The sequence below is a fragment of the Lepidochelys kempii genome, chromosome 7 (genome assembly GCF_965140265.1).
Source record: "Lepidochelys kempii isolate rLepKem1 chromosome 7, rLepKem1.hap2, whole genome shotgun sequence".
NCBI lineage: Eukaryota > Metazoa > Chordata > Testudines > Cheloniidae > Lepidochelys > Lepidochelys kempii.
The window spans coordinates 22,457,399-22,478,547 of record NC_133262.1 but is presented as its reverse complement, the minus strand read 5'-3'; the positions used below and the strand labels follow the sequence as shown (position 1 = coordinate 22,478,547).

General features: G+C 53.0%; 1 protein-coding gene across 4 annotated transcripts in view; it reads left to right on the top strand.

Moving 5' to 3' along the window:
* The window catches only part of PLXNA1 (plexin A1), a 274,489-nt gene that overhangs the window by 132,522 nt on the left and 120,818 nt on the right, over window positions 1-21,149 (top strand). For all 4 annotated transcript variants that reach the window (XM_073351348.1, XM_073351345.1, XM_073351346.1 and 1 more), the window contains 4 exons: window positions 6,849-6,949; window positions 12,554-12,677; window positions 13,973-14,126; window positions 15,714-15,813. In XM_073351348.1, coding sequence (XP_073207449.1) covers window positions 6,849-6,949; window positions 12,554-12,677; window positions 13,973-14,126; window positions 15,714-15,813 — 479 coding nt within the window. The remainder of the gene's footprint in view (window positions 1-6,848; window positions 6,950-12,553; window positions 12,678-13,972; window positions 14,127-15,713; window positions 15,814-21,149) is intronic.

The following is a 21,149-nucleotide window of genomic DNA, read 5'->3' as shown; positions in this document are numbered from 1 at the left end:
CTGACAGTGGGAAAGCGCTCTCCATTCACCTCCCCCATGTGCCTGATGCCTTCGGCAGGGGAACAGATGGGCAGCATCGAAGCCACTAGCTCTGACTGGCTCCTTCTTGTTATGGGTGCGGAGGTTCCTGAACCGCTGGCTTGGGCGGGTGGTGAGAACACAAGGCCACCTCACGTCTCTGTGGCCACAGTTGCTAGGTGGGCTGGATCCAGCGCAGGCAGTGTTTGAAGTAGGGTGTGTGAGGTAGGTAGGAGGATGGCCCTGGGCTGTCGTTTAGGCAGAGTGAAGTAGAGTCCTGCGGTGAGATGAATTAACCATTTGGGAAGCTGCTCGCAGGCAAGCGGAGCTCTGAGCAGTTGGGTCCTCCCTGCCCTCGAACAGCAGGGGGATTTTAGACACAGATCTCACCCTGCTCGCTTCTTCCTACCAGAGGCAGGATGTAGGTGGCCCCATGGTTATTGCACTGGGCCGCAAGACTTGGGGTCTGGTGGTCCTAAGAGGAGATGAAGGAGGGGGCTGTTACAGGGTGGATGCAGTGTGGCTAGGCACTTTGCCTTCTCCCAGGCTCTGTGCTCTAGTCATGTCCTCTCTTCTGAACCCTCCCACATCCCTGCCGCTCTGGCTATGCACCTCGCTCCCGACCCCCAGCCCCCAGCTGCTGTTCCAGTCCTGCCTGTCACTGTTGTATTTGGTCCTTAGTCTGTACAGCATGCTGCCCCAGTATAGCGCCCTTTCTAGTGTGGACGGGGCCTTTGAGTAGACGCTGGCTCATGCTGAGCCGTCCTCTTGCTTTGAGACCTTGATGGGGAGACTGAGCACCGGTGGTTTTCTGTCTTCTGATCAGGGTGCACGACCCTGTAGCTGTCAGGGTGTGCGACCCAAGCTGTCGAGAAGCCTGCATGTGGTTGGGTAGCAGGGCCGGTATCATGTGTTCGAAGTGAGGCTTGTCGTTTCTGCAGAGAACGACCTGGAGGGATCCCAGTTTTGCAAACTCTTATGGGTTTAGCAGGGGAGGGAAGCCTGCTGGCCCAGTGGTTCTTACCCATGGGTCTGTGTCCACACTGTGAATGTGGGCTGCGATTTAGCTATGCTTAGCTACTGCTAGGCTGCCCCGTGCCCCATTCTGGGTGGGGATTCCCCGTTCGGATGGTCAGGTCTGTTTCCCAACCTCAGCTCCCAGGAAGGCTGCAGGGTGATCTTCTCTTCTTAGCATATGTGCAATGTGCCTCAGTTGGCAATGGACCAGGATTCATCACCGAATTTGGTCCACTGGTTGGATCGTTAACTTCCCCAGGCTGGGCTGGGTACCGATGGGGAGTGCAACATGAACGCTGATCGATGCACTGTCCCAATGCTGCAATGGCACTGTGCAAACCTTGCTATGTCGTACAGTGTCCTGCAGTGCAAGGCTGATGCAGTGGTGTGTTAGGGGAGGGCCTGGCACTGGGTAGGAAGGAGAGCTAGCTTAGCTTCTGCCTGCCAGCCCTACCATAGCATTTCAACAATAACACCATCTTCCCCTTGAAGGAATGCAATGGCCAAAAGGATGCACCTGGATGGGGCTGAGTGGGTCCGCACGGCAGTCTGGGCTGCATGCTGGTTGGCTGCCCCACTGGGTCATGGCTCAGGGGATACTAACCACCCCATCCTCCTCCACTGCAGGCAGGCTTGCTGGAGATGGAGTGTTCTTGCCCTGGGAGGGCTTGTGTGGGGTCTGTGCCTATGTTCCCGAAACAGCCGGGTCTGGCGCCCCATGACAGGACCGGGGCTGTCCCTTGGCAAACTGTGAGCACTCTTCCCCCTTGCAGTGTGCTTACCCATGCTGTGCCTCGCTCAGAGTGCAGCTGGAGCTGGGACACGGGATGAACCAAGGGGGCAATAGGCCTTTTGCCCCCCTGAGATGGACTCCTGCCGGAGCTGGGTTGTGGCCCAGCCTCCCCGATGTGGCTGAGTGGGCAGTGTGGGTGAGCTGTGGGCAGGTGTGTCTCAGTCTCCCAGTCTGTGCGCGTGGCTGGAACCACAGCTGAACTAGAATCATGATACATCTCTGGGCCACTGTCCCAGGTGGGGGATGTGAAAACGGAGCCTTTGATTGCTCCAGACACCCCATGGGGACGGAGCACCCTATTTCCTCCTCCTCCTCCTGCCAGGCTCTGTTTCCGGTTTACAATCTGTCAGAGGCTCTGAGGAGACCTGGGGCTCCTTGAGTGACTTGCTGACTGGGAGGCTGTCGGCCGAATCCCCCAATCCCGGAGTCTCAAAGGGCCTGGGATGTGGCTCAGTGGTGAGCCTCTCAGCGGTGAGCCCCTTACTATCCCCAGCTCTTCCATTTCCTCCTCTCCCTCTCTGCTGGTTAATGGCAGCAGGATTGAAAATGGGTTGTAACTCTTCCTTAGCAGAGCAGCCTCTCCCCTTGGCCCTGCGTTCAGCTGGATCTGGCCAGGAGTTCCCAGGTCTGGGCTATCCCCTCCTGACAGACAGGTGTTGGGGCAGCTGGGAAGGGTTGGGGCAGTGCTGAAGTGACAGCAGGAGATGGTCTTCAGCTCCAAGGCAGAAGCTGAAAGAGAGACCATGTTCCTGAGTCTGCAGCCCATGTGTGGAGATTTCACTCCCTCTGTAAGTCCCTGTTTCCCCCCAATTTTGCACTCCCAGCCCCATCCTAGATGCCCTAAGCTGTGGCCAGCTGGGGAGAGAGGAGTGATGACCAGAAGGGATGGTCTGATGCAGAATTGTTGGTGGAATTGTCTGGGTTGGGTTATGCAGGAGGTCTGATTGGATTGTCAGGCCACAAGAGAGCATTAGGCCATCTATGGATGCTCCAGGGCACTTTGAATCACAGAGAATTCCCTGTTCCCCAGGGGGTCGAAGGGCTTGAAGTTGTGTATGTGGGGATCCCATGTGGAAAGGCTGTAGACTCTGGGGATGGGGGGAGGTGAGAGGACCCTAAAGGAAATGGGGAGTGGGGGGAATCTGAGAAGCTGTTCCTGGCTGCCTCCCTGTCATTGCCCTGTTGCAGTTCTAAGGCCTGCCTACCACAGCTTCCCCTTGGTGGAATATTTGGGGGGCAGCTAGGCAGACGAGGGCTTTGCTCAGTGAACCCCAACAGAGGGGGATTTATTGCTGAGCTGCAGTGTTTTTCACAGCGAGGGTAGCAGGACATTAACCCAGTTGTGTTGGGTTCCTTACAAACAGGTTGGAAGTGGGTATTAATGACATTTGCTGTTGCAGCTTCTGTCTCTTTGCTGACAAAGCAAAGAACTCTCTTGCCTTCTGAAACCTCCTCCCACTCCTGTCTTCTCCTTTCCTAAATAAAAAGAGCTCTCTTCCATCGCAGCCTGGTGTTATCAGGGTGTTGCTGGAAAGTAATTAAATGAACAGTTGTAACAGAGCTCGGAGGGCCAGAGGAATGAGGGGATTTTAATCAAATCTGGAGGAGCAATTAATAAAGAGCTTGTAACCCTTTAAGGTCAGCTCCTGCTGTCACGTATCGGAGAGTGCAGGGGTCTGGCTAGCATCTGAAATGGGCATAGGGGGCTGTAAAATGCTAGCCCGTTTTCCTAAACTCTGGAGAGTCCAGTTGTTCATTGTGCTCTACAGAGGTTGGCTAGATGGCCAGGATCCCTAGCCATTCACCTTTCTCTATGCCGCACCTACCTTTGATTCCAGTACCTGAGTCATCTTGCCAATGAGCTTGGTGGGGTCTCAATGTGGTTCCCGCTTGTGTATCACAATCTAGGCATGACCTCCATTATAATCTGGAATAGTTGTTAGCCTCATTCAGGGGAGGCCCTTCTGTGGGGAGAGAGGGAGCTGTAGTTCAGGGTTGAGGGGCATCTATGGAGGGTGGGGGCCCATGACTAGAATAGCAGTGGTGGGCTGCTGGTCAGGATTGAGGGGTGTCTGAAGAGTTGTGTAGGAGCTCAGGGTTAGAGTAGCAGGAGGAGCTGCGGGTCAGAGTGGAGGGGGATTAGCAAAGCTGTAGGAGGAGGGCAGGGCTGGGATAGTGGGGTGATGGGGGACTGAAGGTCAGGGTTGAGGGGCATAAGTCTTTGAAAGGAGTTTGAAAAATGTTGGGCACAGCCGTGCATCCCTTTCCATGAAAGCCAGAGAGCACTAGAGAGGCTGTGTCTGTGCTGGGTACACTGGATCTCTTAGGTCCCTTGTGAGCTGTTTTTCTCTCTCAAGGTTCAATAATTCTTGATGGAAATAATGTAGCTTTTCTTAGCGCCTTTGCCTCTGGGTTGAAATGAACTCAGTGTTCCATTGGCTGCTCAGAACAGATACAGAGCAGCCTCGCCTGCCCTCCCTCTCACCATTGAGCTTTCTAAGGAGCTAAGGTTGTGTGGGGCCCACTGGGGCAAGCAGAGGTGTCCTCACATAGTCCAGGAGTTTCCAGTCTCTCTTCCCCTTCTTAGCTACCAGCAGGGGAGCTCAGACTGTTACCCACAGGAGACTGTACATTAGGTATGGAAGGTTGTAGGGTTCTTTCCAACCATGCCAGGTGACCTCCAGGTCATTGAGGACCAGATTAGGGGTGAACATCCTACCGACCCTGCTCCTTTTAAAATCTCCCCTCTTCCCTGCGGCTGCAGGGTTAGCATCTGGCCATTGTCCATCAGGGCTGTTAGCCTGTCACAGCTGTAACTTATGGAATGCTGCTGCTCTTTGGAACATCACTGGTGGCCGCAACAAGGAAGGCCATGGCTACGCTAGGAGCGCTGTACAGGTATTGGGATACCGATGTACCATACTGGCAAAGCGTTGCTCGTATAGCCGGAGCTAGACCGGCAAAGTTGCATTTTGTACCAGTATAGCGAAAGTCCCACGCATGAGCAAAATGAGCTGTATGGGTGAAAGAGCAGCTTAGCTGTATAACTGCGTCTACACTAGGGCCTCTGCCCGTCAGGGGTCCCACCTCTTCACACCCCTGGCTGACTGAGTTATGCCAGCAGAAGTCTGTAGTGAAGACAATGTTCCCTCTAAATTTTGACAGGCTGTGTGCGCAAAAAAACTTTCTTCTGTGCAAATTTTTGTGCTTCCGTGCAAATTTTTGTGCGTGTGGTGTTTCACCGGGTGCGCGGGGTTTAGGATCTGTGTGCGCGTGCACACATGCACAGCTTAGAGGGAACAGTGAGTGGAGACCTGGTCTAACTGTTGTCCCAACTGCAGGATTTTGCCCTGGAGTGATGGGGAGGGACAAAGATCCTGGGGAGGTTGTGGAATCCCCGTCACTGGAGGTTTTTGAGAACAGGTTGGACAAACACCTGTCAGGGATGATCTAGATTTGCTTGGTCCTGTCTCAGTACAGGGGGCTGGACTTGATGACTTCCTGAGCTCGCTTCCAGCCCTACATTTCTATGATTCGATAATAAGGAGAGCGAAAGACAGGGACATCTGGCTTGGGAAGGAGCCAGGTCTGCAGCTCCTTGAAGCAGGGGGCAGCACTGGAGTTTTCCCAGGATTGGGCATTTGCGGTTCATGCGCACTAGTGCTTGGGATACAACCATGATGCCCCCCATTGGTGTTTGTGGTCATGCTTATATGGGCTTCTTGAGGGACAAGAAGGGAGCTGTTTATAGAGTGAAATAACCTGCCGTCTAGTGGGCTCATGAGACTGCTATTCCTGGAGACCAGATTTCACCTCATTGACCCTTGAAGTCAATGCTCCCTGGGGGCATTAAGCACAAATAAATGCTCACCCAGGTCGTGCTGCTCTCTGCCTGAGACTGAGGGGAGGGCACACTGGCCAATCTGGTCTCAGCACTTGTAAAAATCAGGTGTCTAAACGTTGCCCCTTGACCCTAAATCTAGCTGCCTATCTCTGAAAGTCCTGCCCTAGGTATAGACACTGCCAGCTGAGGCTCAAGTCATGAGGCAAGCTGTAGTGTTAACAGACCCTCTAGGCCTTTATTAGGAGAGCCACCTCTGCTCAGAAGCTGGCCCCATGCACTGTTGCTGAGTATCTAACAGACACCCCCGCATATGGGTAGGGGACACCTATAGCCCCCCAGGGAACTCCAAGGGCACCCTTCACCCAGGGTAGCCAGGCTGCAAGGCACCATGCTGCCTGCGTGCCCCAAGCTGTGGGACTCAGGGTACGGTGGAGTCAGCGAGGGCACCTGCTCACGTCATGTGCTCACCGTGGCCGCACAGATGGGAGGGAAAGGTTCTGTGTGTCCCCAGCCTCAAGAGCTTGTACAGGGGTGGAGACTGGGCTCCTCGCCCCATTGCTGGATTCATAGGCACTGGGTTGTCTCTGGGGAGCACGACATGAGATGAAAGCACAGGAGAAGGGTCTCTGCCTGCTGCCCCACTGCACCCATCCTCAGCCTCAAAGAAACACTCGGGGCACCTCATGTCTTCAGCTCTGGGCTCGAAACAAGCCTGGGGCTTGCCCCTATATTTTGTTAATCCCTTCATGTCCAAGGGTGGGGTTAACTGGGCATGGGATCCAGCAGCATGAGGGAAGTGTACCCTACAGCCTTCCCTTAATCATGGGCCTGAGCCACCGTCATCATAGTGCGACCCACCTTCCCTTCCTCCCTCGCTGTCACTCATTTCTGCCTTGTTCCTCCCCTCCCTGTCCCATTCCCCTCCTGCTCCCCAGTTACCCATTCCATCTGTCCTGCAGGATCCCTACATCTCCCCCATTCCCTTCTGTCCCCACTCTCTCCAGGCTCTGGTTCCATCTGCCCCCGGTGCTGCCCCCACTCCGCCGAGCCCAGCCCCCTTTCCTGGTGTGTGTTGTGGGGCTCCCCAAGAGGTGGGTGGGTAGGAACAGGCTGGCCTGGGGCTTTCTGATGGGCATGTTCACAATCTACCTCTCTCTCTCTCTCTCTCCCCCCCAGGTGACACGAGTGCCCGTGGAGAGCTGTGAGCAATACAAGAGCTGTGCGCTGTGCCTGGGCTCCAGGGACCCCCACTGCGGCTGGTGTGTCCTCCATAACCTGTGAGTACGGCGGGCTCATGCTGGGTGTCTGTGCCCCAGCCCTGCACACCTGCCCTCTCTCCCCGGTCACCTGCCGGGCTGCCCAGGGCAAACCCTCATGGCTTCCCCTGAGCCCTTAGCTGGGGCCCAGCTGGGTCTCCCAGGACCAGCAAGGACATGAATCCCCGCCCCAACCCGGCATAACAGAGCCCTGTTTCGTTGGGCGCTGAGCGTGCTGTTGGATTTTTGTTGCATGTCCTTCGTCTGTATGGGTTTGTACTGCTGCCCATCACCGTGGTATCTGAGTGCCTTCCACATTAAACAGATTGGATGCCACTCTGCTGCGCCTGCAGGGACTGACGATAGGCCTTGCTAGAGCCAAGCGCAATACAGGCAGGGTCCGTGCCAATGCCCATCGCTCCTCACCTGTCTTACTATCCTAGTCCAGGGCACTGTCCAGCCTCCCCCCATCCCATCCCATCCCAGTCCTGGGCCCCTCACACAGCTCAGCCAGGGCCTCTTAGTGCTGACCTGCAGCCTCCCGTTGTTCCCTCTCGGGTCCTCACCAGAGGTGCTGGCCAATTAGCCTTGCTTGGGTGGCTTCTCAAGGTGCTCCTGCTGAGATCTGTGTACGTGCTCAGCCCCTACAGCTGTGGTCAAACCCCAGTGAAAGGAAGAATAGCCCATCTCAGCAGATGTGACCCTCAGCTTCCTCCGCTGTGGGTGGTGTCGCCTCTCACTGACTCCGTGGAGCGTGTGGGTGCAGATGAGAGCCCTTCAGAGAGGGGCACTGGCTGTGAGGTTGGTTCCCCACCAATTTCCAGCTGGTGGCAGACCAGACTGGGAGATAAGGGCTCATCCGCCTTGCTTGTGCTGTCTCTCGCTGGCTTCTCTGGCTGCGCTGTGTCCCCTGGAAAGAAGTGAGGGTGATTGATGGCAGCCTGCTCCGAGTCGCCAGCCATCTAGCGCACAGAGGATTCTGAGTGTCAGATCTGCCGGGTAGCTAAGGATTAGACATGAAGCTTCCCTCCCTGACGGGCAGGAGCTTCCCATCCCCCTGCAGCACACATTTATGCAGGCCACATGGCAATGGAGAAGCTCGCCCTTGCTCAGCTGTTCCCCAGCCCTTCTGGGCATCCAGGGTGCTGCACTATCAGAGTCTGGATTGCCCCATTAGCCCTTTGGAGTCCAGGGCATTTCATCCCTGTGTTGACTTTCCCCTTTGTGACCAGATGTGGTTTGATGGTGGTTTGGAGCCTGGTGTGAATTGAGTTGCTGGGACTCAGCCCAGTCCTGAGCAGACCAGTGCCCATAGCACAAAGCTACCACCATGACAGGCACTAAGTCCCACCCTTGTGAATAGCCTCAGCAGAGCGGTCACAGACTGAGAGCCTTGGAGTCGCTCTACAGCACGGGTGGCAGAGGGCATGGGGAGAGCTTGTCCTGACGCTGACCATGGCCTCAGTCTCCTAGGCTGCCTCCAGCCAGGCCCGCCAGGGCAGCGGCGGGTGGGGGAGGTGGGGCTGGGGGTGGCGGAATTGCCCAGGGTCCCAGGAGATTTAAAAGGGCCCAGGGGCCGCCGGCAGTGCAGCAGGGCTAAGGCAGGCTTCCTGCCCGCCCTCGCTCCGCACTGATCCCGGAAGCAACTGACATGTTCCTGCGGCCCCCGGAGAGGGGATCTCTGTGTACTGCCCTTCCCCCCAGCACCGACTCCGCAGCTGTCATTGGTCGGGAATTGCGGCCAGTGGGAGCTGTAGGGGTGGTGCTTGTGGGCAGTGACGCACGGAGACCAGTGTTCCCTCTAATTTTTTACATCCATGTGCAGTTATATGCACCAATATGGGGGTGATGTGTGACATATCGGCGCACATAACAAAATTCATGTGGGTGGGGGTGGGGCTGAGGGGTTCGGAGTGTGGGAGGGGCTCAGGGTTGGAACAGAGGGTTGGGGTGCAGGGTGTGTGTGGGAGGGCTCTGGCTGGGGGTGCGGGCTCTAGGGTGGGGCCAGGAATGAGGGGTTTGGGATCCAGGAGGGGTCTTATGGCTGGGGTGAGGGGGGATGAGGACTTCAGCTATGGGTGAAGGCTCTGGGGTGGGGCCGGGAATGAGAGGTTCTGGCTGCGGGAGGAAGCTCAGGGCTGGGAGAGAGGGTTGGGGGGTGAGGGGTGTAGGCTCTGGGTGGGGCCAGGGATGAGGGGTTTGGTGTACAGGCTGCCCCGTGGCTGTGATGGGGAGAGAGGACTCCCCCCAGCCCTCTCCTGCCGCAGCAGCTCGGGGCTGAAGGAGGGGCTCCTCTCCCCCAGCTGTGGCAAGTGTGGGGCTGGTCCGTGCTGAGGCTGGCGGGGAGGGGTGCCTCTCCCCGCCCCAACAAGTCCATGCTGGGGGAGAAGTATCTCTTCCCGCCGCAGCCCATAGCCTCTGCATGGGGCTTTATAGACATGCAGTTTAGAGGGAACTTAGGCAGGGAGCCCTGGGCCTCCCGCCTAAGAGCTGCTGCCGGAAGGGGTGCCAGTTGCTTTTGGGAGCTGCCCGAGGTAAGCACCGACCCCCTGCCCCTTTCTGCACCCCAACCCCCTGTCCCAGCCCTGAGCCCACACCCAAACTCCCTCCTAGAGCCCACAGCCCCTCCCACACCCAAACTCCCTCCCGGAGCCTGCACCCCGCACCCCAACCCCCTGCCCCAGCCTGGTTAAAGTGAGTGAGGGTGGGGGAGAGCGAGCGATGGAGGGAGGGGGGATGGAGTGAGCAGGGGGCAGGGCCTCAGAGAAGGGGCGCGATAGGGGCATGGTCTCGGGGAAGGGGTGGGGCAGGGGGCAGAACAAAGGCCTTTGGGTCTGTGTGATTAGACAGTTGGGAACCCTGCCGGGTGGGCATGCAGAAGCCCTGGCTGTGCCGGGAGAGCACACCCAGCAGCGCAGGTGCAGCACCGCCCAAATGTCACGTGCACCACGTCCGCGGCTTGTGCGTGCCTGGGGCCCGGAACTGCTGTCCACGGGCCTGCCTCCAGCAACCTCTGCTCCTAGGAAATGTACAGGGGGGCTAAGCCTGTAGTGGGCGATGGACTCGGGGAGCTAATAGGGGCTGCCCGTCTCTTTATGCTGTGATGTTTACTCCGGTTTCTCTCACACATGCAAATGTGCCTGATTGCACTGTGCCATCTAGGCCAGAAGTACTGGAGCTAACCTCTCTGATACTCAGGCCTGTGGAAAGCAGGAGTTTTACCTCTGAGGCTCAGCACAAAGCCATTGTAGGTAGCCAAGGCAGCCGGCTCTGCTGTTGCACGTCGTGTGATGGTGCAGCTTGGGGAGAGGCAGCGGGCACAGTCAGATCTGCACAGAGCCAAGGCCCTGTTGTGTGACAGCATCCTTAACAGTGAAGGTGGGCTGCAAAGTGCAGGCAGCGGGTGAGAGACGCTGGAGAATAATCTCCTGCCTTTTGCACCATAGCGCCTCTCCCTTTGTGTGCACAGCCCAGCCAAAATGCAGCCCCTCAGGCATGGAGGGCAGCAGTCAGTGCTCAGTGGACAAAGCCCTGCTCTTTCTCAGTGTGCCCTGGGATCTTCAGTGTCCATGTGGAGCAGGCAGAAGCTCCGTGTCTCCACTCTGAAGGACCCACATGCAGTAACCTGCATGGAACCAAGTTGATTGGTTCTGGAGGGCAAAAGGCTGAGCTGAGCCTGTTGGGATTTGTCCCAGTGGCTGTGTGGGTAGCTGAGGCATTACACACTGAGCCTTAGTGTGGTGAGCCATCCCCTCACACTGACAGCCAAGCTGTAGTGGGCCTGTGGGTGGGAGGGGTAGGCAAGAAGCAGAGGGAAATTGGGGAGGAGAGACCCAAACATGGGGTGTGGTGCAGTCCGAGGGAGCTTCTGCTGGATGGAGCCAGTGATCTTCTGGCCGGGGGCCTCACCCGGACCTTCCTTTTCCAGACTCGCTGGGCCTCATGCCGTCCAAGGGCCAAAACCTGACGCCTCTCTCTCGATCCCCAGGGTAGATTTCAGGTCAGACCCAATAAGCTGGGCAATAGCTCCCCCAGCACGGGGACATCCCGCTGTGGTGCACATGTGGTCAGCCACAGACTCCTGTGGTTAGCAGTGATGCCGGCACAGCTGCCTGGATAGGCGGAGAGGCTAAACCACAGGGGCCCCTAACTCTGCCCTCCCCCCCCACCTGTGTCTGGCAGGAATCGAAGTCATAGTGTCGTTTCAGAGGCAAATCGCAGGCAGGCAGTCATCCCTCACCTGTACTTACTGCAGGGAGGGGGCGGTGTGAATGGGCTGTAATTTGCTCTGGACAGCTGGGAGGGAAGGCCTTTAACCTGGCAGCCAGGCTCCCAGACCTCAGCTCCATGTGCAGGACGGGTGGCAAAATGGCATGGAAGGTAGAAAAACCAGCACAAAGTTTGGGGATTTTCTTTTGGGGGTTGGAATTGAAAAACACCTTGGAAGTGTGTCTCTCCCTGGCAAAGCTCTGCCTCTCTAGCCATGCAGGGCGTTTAATTAAACTCTGAGCTGCCATTTCCCTCCATGATCCCTTGGGGGTCGGGGAAGGATGGGACAGAGCATATTTTGGGGTCTCTGAGATACGGTGTGGCACTGGCATCTGCTCAGGGGATAAATCACCCAGATTACCGCCAGGACCTTGAAATGTGTCCAGGCATTTCTTTTTCTTGTTGCCCTCCACTTAATTAGACTTTTTCCCATAATGCAATAATGTTGTTGCAGATAAAGGGAGGGGAAGCAAAGGGAAGTTCTTCGAACTCATTACGAGGAAGCAGTGCGTCTTGAAGGGGCTGCAGAGTGGGGGAACGGCCCCCAGGCCATGAGGGCTGGTTAATCAAGAGCTGCTTTCTTGATGTACTGTGGGGAAAGAAGCACTGAGAGCATAGAGGAAAGACGGGGGAGCTTCAGCATGTTCTGGAGGAACTGGTAGTTACTGGTGCAAGGGGAGGGAGTAAGTTAGTGCACTATCCTCTGAAGACCTGAGCCCATAGCAGGGTGTAGGGTACAAGTGGAAAACAATTTCTCATGCCACCCCAGGCCACCACACAATTAGATGAGAGCACCATCAAAGAACTGGGGGAGAGGGTTAGAATATTCAGGGGCATGCTGCAGCGCTGGGTTGGGGTGCATTGGCAGAGCTGTGTGGTGTACCAAGGCTGGAGTAGCAAGGGATGATGCAGTGCTGGGTTGGGGTGCATCGGCAGAGTTGTGTGGTGTATCCATTCTAGAGTAGCAAGGAGTGCTGCAGTGCTGGGTTGGGATGCCTTGGAAGAGAGCCGTTGGAGGTACCCAGGGCTAGAGTAGCCAGGGGTGCTGCCTGGTGGGTGTGATACATCCTGTCCAAACACCTGCTCTGGGATCGGCCGTAGTTGTTCAGGGTTTTAGGAGGGCTCCTGAGCCTGCCTCTCATGTGATGTCCATTCTCCATCCCACCCTGGTAAAGCTCTGACCTGTGAGTTTGCAGCATGTGGGTCCTCTAGTCTTGGCCAGCCTCTGAGCTCTGTGTAAAGCTCAGTGTAGCAGTAACTCCCTGTGACTGGCCCTCCCACAGGTTTGGGTGGTGCTTAGCTCTGAGCTCGGGGGATTCTCCTTGTCCTCACTATGGCTGTTTTATCCCTCTGCAGCTGCTCGCGGAAGGACCGATGTGAGCGGGCTGATGAGCCTCAGCGCTTTGCCTCGGACCTGCGCCAGTGCGTCCAGCTCACCGTCCAGCCCAAGAACATATCGGTCACCATGTCCGAGGTCTCGGTAAGCTGCTCAGCCTGGGGGTGTTTAAGCGTCACCCGTGCTAGCTTCATTCTGGTGCTGTGGCAAAGTGAAGGCAACAATTTGCAATAAAAATGCAGTATCGAACAAATAGAAAAAAGGGTAAATAGATAGCGATCAATTATAAATTACAAATTCTGAAATCCAGAAAATTGATAAGGGAAGCTAAAGATGGAAAAATCCATTGCTGGCAGGACTAGGGATAATAAGGATTTCTTTAAGTATATCAGTAACAAAAGAAATCCTGGAGGTAGTAAAATTGTTAATAATGATGCAGAAAAGGCAGAACTGTTCAATAAATCGTTCTGTTCTGTTTTTGGAAAGAAGCAGGTTGATGTACTCGTATCACATGAGGTTGATGAAGTACTTTCCAGTCCATTAGTAACTAATGAGGCTGTTAAATAACATCTACTAGGGATAAGCATTTTTAAATCAGCAGACCCAGTTAACTGGCACCTAGGAGCTGGCTAACGAGATATCTGGCTCACTGATGTTAGAGTTTAATAAATCTCTGTTAATATAGGGGGAGATTCCAGAAGACTGAAGGAATGCTCATGTGTCAATATTCAGAAAGGGCTGTTGTAATGACTTGCTTCACTACAGGCTGCTTAGCTTGACATCAGTCCTGGGCAAAGTAATGGAAAAACTGATATGGGATTCAACTGATAAAGAGTTAAAGGATAGGAATATAATTAATGCCGGTCAACATAGTTTTATGGAAAATAGGTCTTGGGAAACAAACTTGAATTGAGTCTTTGATCAGATTGCACGTTTGGTTGACAAAGGTAACTGTGTAGATGTAATGTACGTAGATTTTGTAAGGCATTTGATTTCCTGTGTCTGAATGGGTTACCTAGGGAGGTGGTGGAAACTCCATCCTTAGAGGTTTTTAAGGCCCAGCTTGGCAAAGCCTTGGCTGGGATGATTTAGTTGAGGTTTGTCCTGCTTTGAGCAGGGGGTTGGACTAGATGACCTCCTGAGGTCTCTTCTAACCCTAATCTTCTATGATTCTATGCAGGAGATCAGACTAGATGTGATCTAATGGTCCCTTCTGGCCTTCCACTCTCTGAATCTCACCTCCTTCCTTGTCCCCTGGTTTTCAGGAATGGGCAAGTGTTTGCTTACGGACTGGGGGCTGGACTTCCCTGCTGGATTTCGGGGAGCATATGGGTACTGTTCCTGGCCTGGCCTGTTGGCTGGGCTTGGTCTGGTTGATCATTAATGAGTTCCTCTTATTAGCTGATTCTCTGTGTGATATTTCTCCCTCCTTTCCCCAGCTGGTTCTGCAGGCCTGGAACGTCCCAGATCTCTCTGCTGGGGTGAACTGCTCCTTTGAAGATTTCACGGAGTCCGAGAGCCGCATTGAAGACGGGAGGATCTACTGTAGCTCTCCATCTGCAAAGGATGTTATCCCCATCACCAGGGGCAGGGGTGAGTTTAGGAACCACACTTGGCCCATGTCACCTTTGCAGTGGCTGCCTGACATACCTTGCAGGATCTTCCCATGGAAGCCACGTGCAGAGAAGAGCTGGGCTGGCCACCAAGCTTTCCCCGTATGACTTAGTTCTGCACTTACCGTAGAGTTGTAGACCTAGAAGGCAGCGAGGAGTCATGAATGCGTGGAATAGGTTGATGGCAGCTCAGCCATTCCCAGCCTGTATATTTTAAACTTGCATTAAAAGCCCTGGCTCTTTCTAGCTATCTATAGCATAAATGTGTGTGACATTCCCCCTCTCTGCCTCCAGATAGAGGAGAGGGGTAAAGTGTGTCAATACACATGTGGTCAGGGTGTGGGCATTCAGGCATGCCCTGTTGCAACACATACACACCACCCCTGCCCCCTGGATGAAATGAGCAGGGCTGTAGTCTCCCCAGGAGAGCAGTGCAGAGGCCCTATCTTTTGAGTCATTTAAAGCTGGCCTGGACCAGACATGAGGGAATGCCCTGTCAGGATCAGTCCTGCATTGGCCCTGGGGAGATGGTTGGGTGAGCGTAGCAGCTCTTTTCCATGTCCAGCGGTGCTGATGCTGTGGTGCTGGACGTGCAGCAAGGGAGAGGCTGTTTCTGTTCTCTGCGCCCTTGTATGTGCATGTAACTGGGATCCCAAATTCCAGCAGCCACCTGTCTCCGGGATAGAGCTGTGAGTCAGGGGCACATTCCAGTGACACTGCTGGGGGAGGTTAGGAGCAGGCCAAATTTCAGTGAGTGGCATGGTGACCTGGGACAAGGGGTCACAACGCCAGTGAGATTTGGCCCGGCCACTCCTCCTTCTGGGCCAAATGGTGTAGTGACCTGTTACACAGAGAGTCTGTTCCTGTATAGCTGGACGCAGGGGCGTCTGCCAAGAACTCGGCTCCTGGAGGCGATGGTTAATATGCTGTGTGGGTAAGAGAGGGGAGACTGCAGCTAAAAAGGGGGTAGATGCTTCATTGTGCTCTGCCCTCACCCTCTTCTGCTTCTTGGGCACAGCTGCCTGTAGATGGCCCGAGCGTCTGACTGCCAGTCTAGCACTGTGGTACCCTACAGGGCTCTGTGGCACCTCATTCCTTAGCACTGGAGCATTTTCCAAACAGGCTGATTTTGCAGTAGACTCCACTAGACTCTTGCGCTGGTTTAGACTCTTCCAGTATCTGGTTTGGGTGCCCTCCTCAGCCCCTCACCTTGCTGCTACCATAAACACAATCCAGGGTGTGTGCCCCTCCGATCCCTCCCCTTCCCTCTCCCCCGCCCCCCCGACCTGCCAGCTCCGCGCAGAGCAACCTTGCCTGTCCTCTGAACCCTGCCAGCCAATCAGGAGGCTTCCTAAAGGAGAGCCCTCCCTTTTTATCTCAATAACTGGGTGATTTTGTTAGCTATTTGGGGTTAATTGGGATCGCTTCGTGCCTCAGTCAACCCCCACACAGGCCTCCATCGCTCGCTGCTGAGCCATGTGTTCGGTTCCATAGGTCTCTCTCTGATCCATGTCCTTTCTGCCCGGGGCCCCTCTCTGAACAGTGCATAAACCTTGTTCCCTTGCAGGCGACAAGCGGGTGGTGAAGCTCTACCTGAAATCCAAGGAGACTGGGAAGAAGTTTGCTGCTGTGGATTTCATTTTCTACAACTGCAGCGTCCATCAGTCGTAAGTGACCTGGGCTGCGTGAGTGCGTTCTGGGGAGGGGTCAGAGTAGGGCATGAGAGATGGAGACAGGCAGAGGCAGGTAGGGAGAGATGCCAGCTATGCACCTAAGAAACGTGTGTAGACAGGCCCAGAGGGTGCTAACTGTGTGCTATGGCTCACTGAGATTTGGGGTAGGATTGTTGGTGATCTAAGCCATCTGGTCTTCCCCTTACGTTTGGTGTAGCGAAGGGGCAAGGACTGGGCCAGGGCCCCTGAGACCAGGGGAAACCTCTAAACAGTCATGCTTTATAAATCCATCCCATCCTTGTTGTGCAGCTAATTGAGAGGGAGGGGGAGTCCATTCCTGCTGCTTCTCCAACAGAATTGTTTGCAAAGTCCCAGTCAGATACACCTGTGCAATCTCGCAGAAGGCCGTTGTGCTGCACAGGTGGCACTCAAGACAGTAGGGAGTCTGTGAAGGCATAACTTGGCCCGCAGAACCGGGAAGGGAAGAGCCCAAAAGTGTGACATTCTGAGCCTACGATGAGTTTGCAGGACTGGCAGTTGGATAGCCCCCCGCACCCACCCAGTTTCTTTACTTGTAAACGGAGCGCTGGGACCTGGAAGCAGTTGTGAGATGCTAAACGTGGAGCCCCACAGTGCCTCTTTTCTACAGTCGCTGCTCACAGCAGAAGCTCATTTGAAAACTAGGATTTTCTTTTTGGAAAGCTTTGGAAGAAACAGGAACGAGGTGGATACTTACCAGAATGCAGACTCCTTAGCAATTCCTGTGACTCAAACTCCTCTTTCAGGGGCCGAGCATCTTGTTACTCCTCTGAACAGTTAACATGCAGGGCAGGAATGACTTGGCTGTGCAGAACTCATGAAATCCTGTGTTTTCCTCGGGTTGTTGGATGGCAGGTTGGGACGTTCCTGCAAGGCTGAATGGAACATCCTACGTATGGTGGGGCATTTGCCCAAGAGTTTTCTAAGTGGAAGTAACTGTGGATTAGCTTTCTATCCAGACTTTTTTGGGACCTTCTTTCAGTGTGGATCTACAGGGTGTTTGAGCCATGCTTGTGATAAAATATGTGGACTATTGGGATATGCAGTGATGGCTGGTATACCCCATGCTTAGATAGTATGAATGGTAGAATCATAGAATATCAGGGTTGGAAGGGACCTCAGGAGGGCATCTAGTCCAACCCCCTGCTCAAAGCAGGACCAATCCCCAACTAAATCATCCCAGCCAGGGCTTTGTCAAGCCTGACCTTAAAAACCTCTAAGGAAGGAGATTCCACCACCTCCCTAGGCAACCCATTTCAGTGCTTCACCACCCTCTTCCTGAAAAAGTTTTTCCTAATATCCAACCTAAATCTCCACCACTGCAACTTGAGACCATTACTCCTCGTTCTGTCATCTGGTACCACTGAGAACAGTCTAGATCCATCCTCTTCAGAACCCCCTTTCAGGTAGTTGAAAGCAGCTATCAAATCCCCCCTCATTCTTTTCTTCCGCAGACTAAACAATCCCAGTTCCCTCAGCCTCTCCTCATAAGTCATATGGCAATAAGTGTAGTATGCAAACTTTAGTTAGAGAAGAGTCTGGTGTGTATTTGGGCGAAAAATTCAGAGCTCAAGAATGTGAGTGGTTCTGTTCTGCCAGAAACCATGTATTCAAGAGACGGTGATCAATGATTCCAGCAGAGTGAATGTCTGACAATGTGTATTGGAAAGTTTCCTGCAGAAGAGTTTAGCTCCAAATCAAAGGGGCAGCCTGGAGCTCTGCTACAAAAAGCCTCTTCAAAGACAATTCATCAAACAAGCCGAGTTTTCAACTTCGATCAGGGGAAAAGCAGTTGAGATGTCTGTATCCAAGCGGAATTGGGAAGGGTCTCTGGGGCCTAAAGGCTGGCATCAGAGCAGTCAGGACTGTGAGGTGAACAGTGGAGGCTGTGACGTACAGACAGGAATGCTACCTCCAAGTGTTTTGTGTTGGGGAGGTGAGGCTGGTCCCGTGTCTGGCAATTTGGTACCACCTGCCACTTCTTCAGAGAGCAGATCTTTTCTCCCTTGCAGAGCGAGGGGGGGAAGAGAGTTTTGAACTGGACTTTCTCTCTCACCTTGACCCAAGAAAAGAGCTCTGTCTCCTTTCGTGTCATGAGATTTCAGTAACGTTAGTCAGCTTGTGCTGGGGAAAGTTGCATGTCATTATTTTGCAAATTTAAAAAGCAGGTGTGATTTAAAAAAATAAATCAGTAAAAGAAACAAGACTTTTAACTACAAGTGGCATCAACTATGGCCAGATTGGGGGCCCATCGTCTTGATCTAGAGGGTAAAGATGCTGAGGAAAGTGGCATTTTATTTTATGGGCATGACGTAGAAATAAAAACCCGTAACAAAAATCCCTGCCTGATTTATTACCAGGTTGAGGTTTGATTTTGGATGCATTATTTAAAAAGGCTAATTATGGATGCATTAATATTTATGGTCTCTGGGTTGGAGCTGATAGAAAAGTCCTTGTTCAAGGCTGTTGAACATTTTTATTATTTTCTTTACGTCAAGGATTTTAGAGTTTGGAGGCAATTTTAATTGTGTGCCCTGCAGTCAAGTCATAGCCAAAGAACATGACAGTATCCAGGGTGATGCAATACATTTAAATACCATTTGCAGACAGGTGGCTTTAATGGATCTCTTCAGAAGTTAATAGCCTTTTGGATCCAGGTTTCATATTTTGCAGAGGAAAATCTATAGGTCAGCCTGATAAATTCTGTATTAGGAACAATGTGCTTTTCCACGAGGTTAATGTTTTTCCCGTTTGGTTTTCTGATCACCATGTATTATGTTTTACTTTTACATTTGGGCAGCTTCACTTAGGTCAGGAGATAAGGGCCTGAGCGTTGAATCATTCCTCTGCTTGAGGATGAAAGGTTTGAGAGATTTTCAAATCGTTATAGAAAGACAGAAGAATTGTGGGACAGCTGAAATTGGAGTAGTTAAAGGGAAGTCAAATGAAGATCCACCAATTTACACCAGTGGAAATCCTGGCCCAGTGTGTTCTCAGCAGAGCTCTGGAAAGGCACCCACAGAATTTGCAGCTAAAATCCATTTGCAGATCGTGGGTCTGGTCCTGCCATGTGTGGAGAGCCTTTGATTCCTGTTGCCACACATGAACTGGGCTCTCTGTGCATTTTCAAAGGACCCTGGGAATCTTGGTCTGGCTGCAGGGGAGACTCGGGTAGGGGAACAGTATGTTACCTCCCCTCCTTTTTATTTTTAAGGGACCACAATGAAAATGAATCATCAGTAGTCAAAGATGAGTTTAAAATACCTTGTTTAAAAAGTCTCTCCTGTGAATGTATCTTTGAGAGAGCAACCTAAGGGGACTCTATCCTATTTCTTTCTGATTTATCATCTTAGGGCTTTGTACTTCCAACCAGCATCCTAGACATGGGCTCCTTCCCCCGATAGATTAGCATCAATGAATTTCATTGGCATTTCTCCTTTTCCTGGTTATAGGGAGCTCTGCTTTGGGGGGCTTAGAAAGTTTTTCCCTGCATTACTGCTAATCGCCTCAGGTGACGACAGCAGAAAGAATTTTAAGCAATCTCCTTTACTTTTCCGCTTTGCTGCTGCTTGTTTTACTTTTTGGACCTCCTCAGCTTGGGGGAAGGGAAACCTCAGGCTGGTTACTTGCACTTTCTATTTCTGGTGGGTTGTGTTTTCTGTTTCTCCAGCAGAGCGCAGCCATGCTGGGTTTTCCGATAGCCCAGGGGAATGTTGAAATCAACAACCACAAAAGGCTGTTTATATTGAAAGCTTTTTTAAAAAATCCATGAATACACTTCAACTGGTGTTAGGTTTTTGTAAATTGCCTCTCCTCTCCCTCTCTTACGTTCCTTTCCAACATTTGCAACCTAAATCTCTTGATGTCTGCTACAATTTTCATAAACGGTTAGCGTTTTACAGTGCCCAACTTTAGATGCCATAAAAGGGCCTGGTTTCCAGAGGGGGGATGAAAATCAGGCCCTTTAAGGTGTCTCAAGTCGGGTACCAAAATCACTTGGAAAATCTTGTCACAACTCTCTTCAAGGAGGAGGTGAGATCTTGATCTCGCATCTGGATGGCATTCAGTCCTCTATCTCTTGTAATTTCCTCTGGTGCAGGCACTCCCTTGGTGATGTAGGCAGGCATAATGGCTCGGTGTCACTGTCCCCAGACAATCTGTGGCACAGGAGTATGCTATGGAGCGGGTCCGGGTGGGAAGAGGCGTGTTGGGGCTGGAGGGCTTGTGCGAGCGTCCCAGCTATTCTGGGCTGCAGAGCAGCCTATATATATAGCTGTGGGAAGTTGCCATAAGGTAGAACAGCCGGTAGTGCAGCTTTAATGTGTGCGCACGTCTGGGCTTAGAGTTTTGCCACTTGCCCACTGCTATCCGGAGCTGGGTCTCTTGCAAGGTGCAGGTGGGAATCAGAGCCCTTGTTTCCAGTGTAACTGCTGCATTACAGCGTCACCAGGAAAGCAGACCTTGTCCTGAGCATCGCCAGGCTTGAATTAAAATAGAAACTAGCTCGGTTTGCTTGAAAACAAGTCAGTTTGCATTAGTGACAAAGATAATGCGCCTTGTTCCTGATTTCCGTAGTAACCTCTTGCAAGTGAAGGACACTGATAAGGAGACAGGTAGGGGATTCTCAGTAATGGCCCCTTTTGGGAAGCTATGGATTTCCATGCTCCAATTAACAAACAGGAACTGGGAGAGTCTTGGAGTCCTCCTGGTAAATCCAAGATGGGAGGAGGAGGGGGTTAGAACTCTCTTTTATAAATGCCCCCATGAGTTAATCTGTTTTGTCCTCATCAATATTTTCGAAACCTGCTTTGAGAAGGGAGAGAGCTGTGACAGAGCCTCGCAATGATTCTCTCTTCGCTCTGCTTTGCAGAGAGAGGAATCACCGTGACACTAGGAGTTGGAGGCCTATAGCACCTCTCAATACAGATTATCCAGTTCTCACTGAAGTGCTGTTGACTGCTGACAGGGTTGTCCCACAGCTGATTTTTCAAGGCCAGCCCTGTGTGACATCTAGCAGACGCGCGGAGAAGAATCTAGTCTCTTTCCTTTCCAAAAAAGCTGTGGCAAGACGACCCAGACTCCTGTTTGTTAAGCCTAGATTAGCACCAAGGGTTTGCCTGTGTACTTTTTCAATGTGCTGGGCACGTCTGCCGTTCTACCTATAGTGACTAGACAAGGCTGAACTTTTTCCTGAAATGCCCTGGGGGAGGCCTTTGGTTAAGAGGTAGCTACTTAGTGCTCTCAGTGTGACGTCTGAGGCCTAGAGCAAGCTGTCCTGAGCCCAGGGCTCT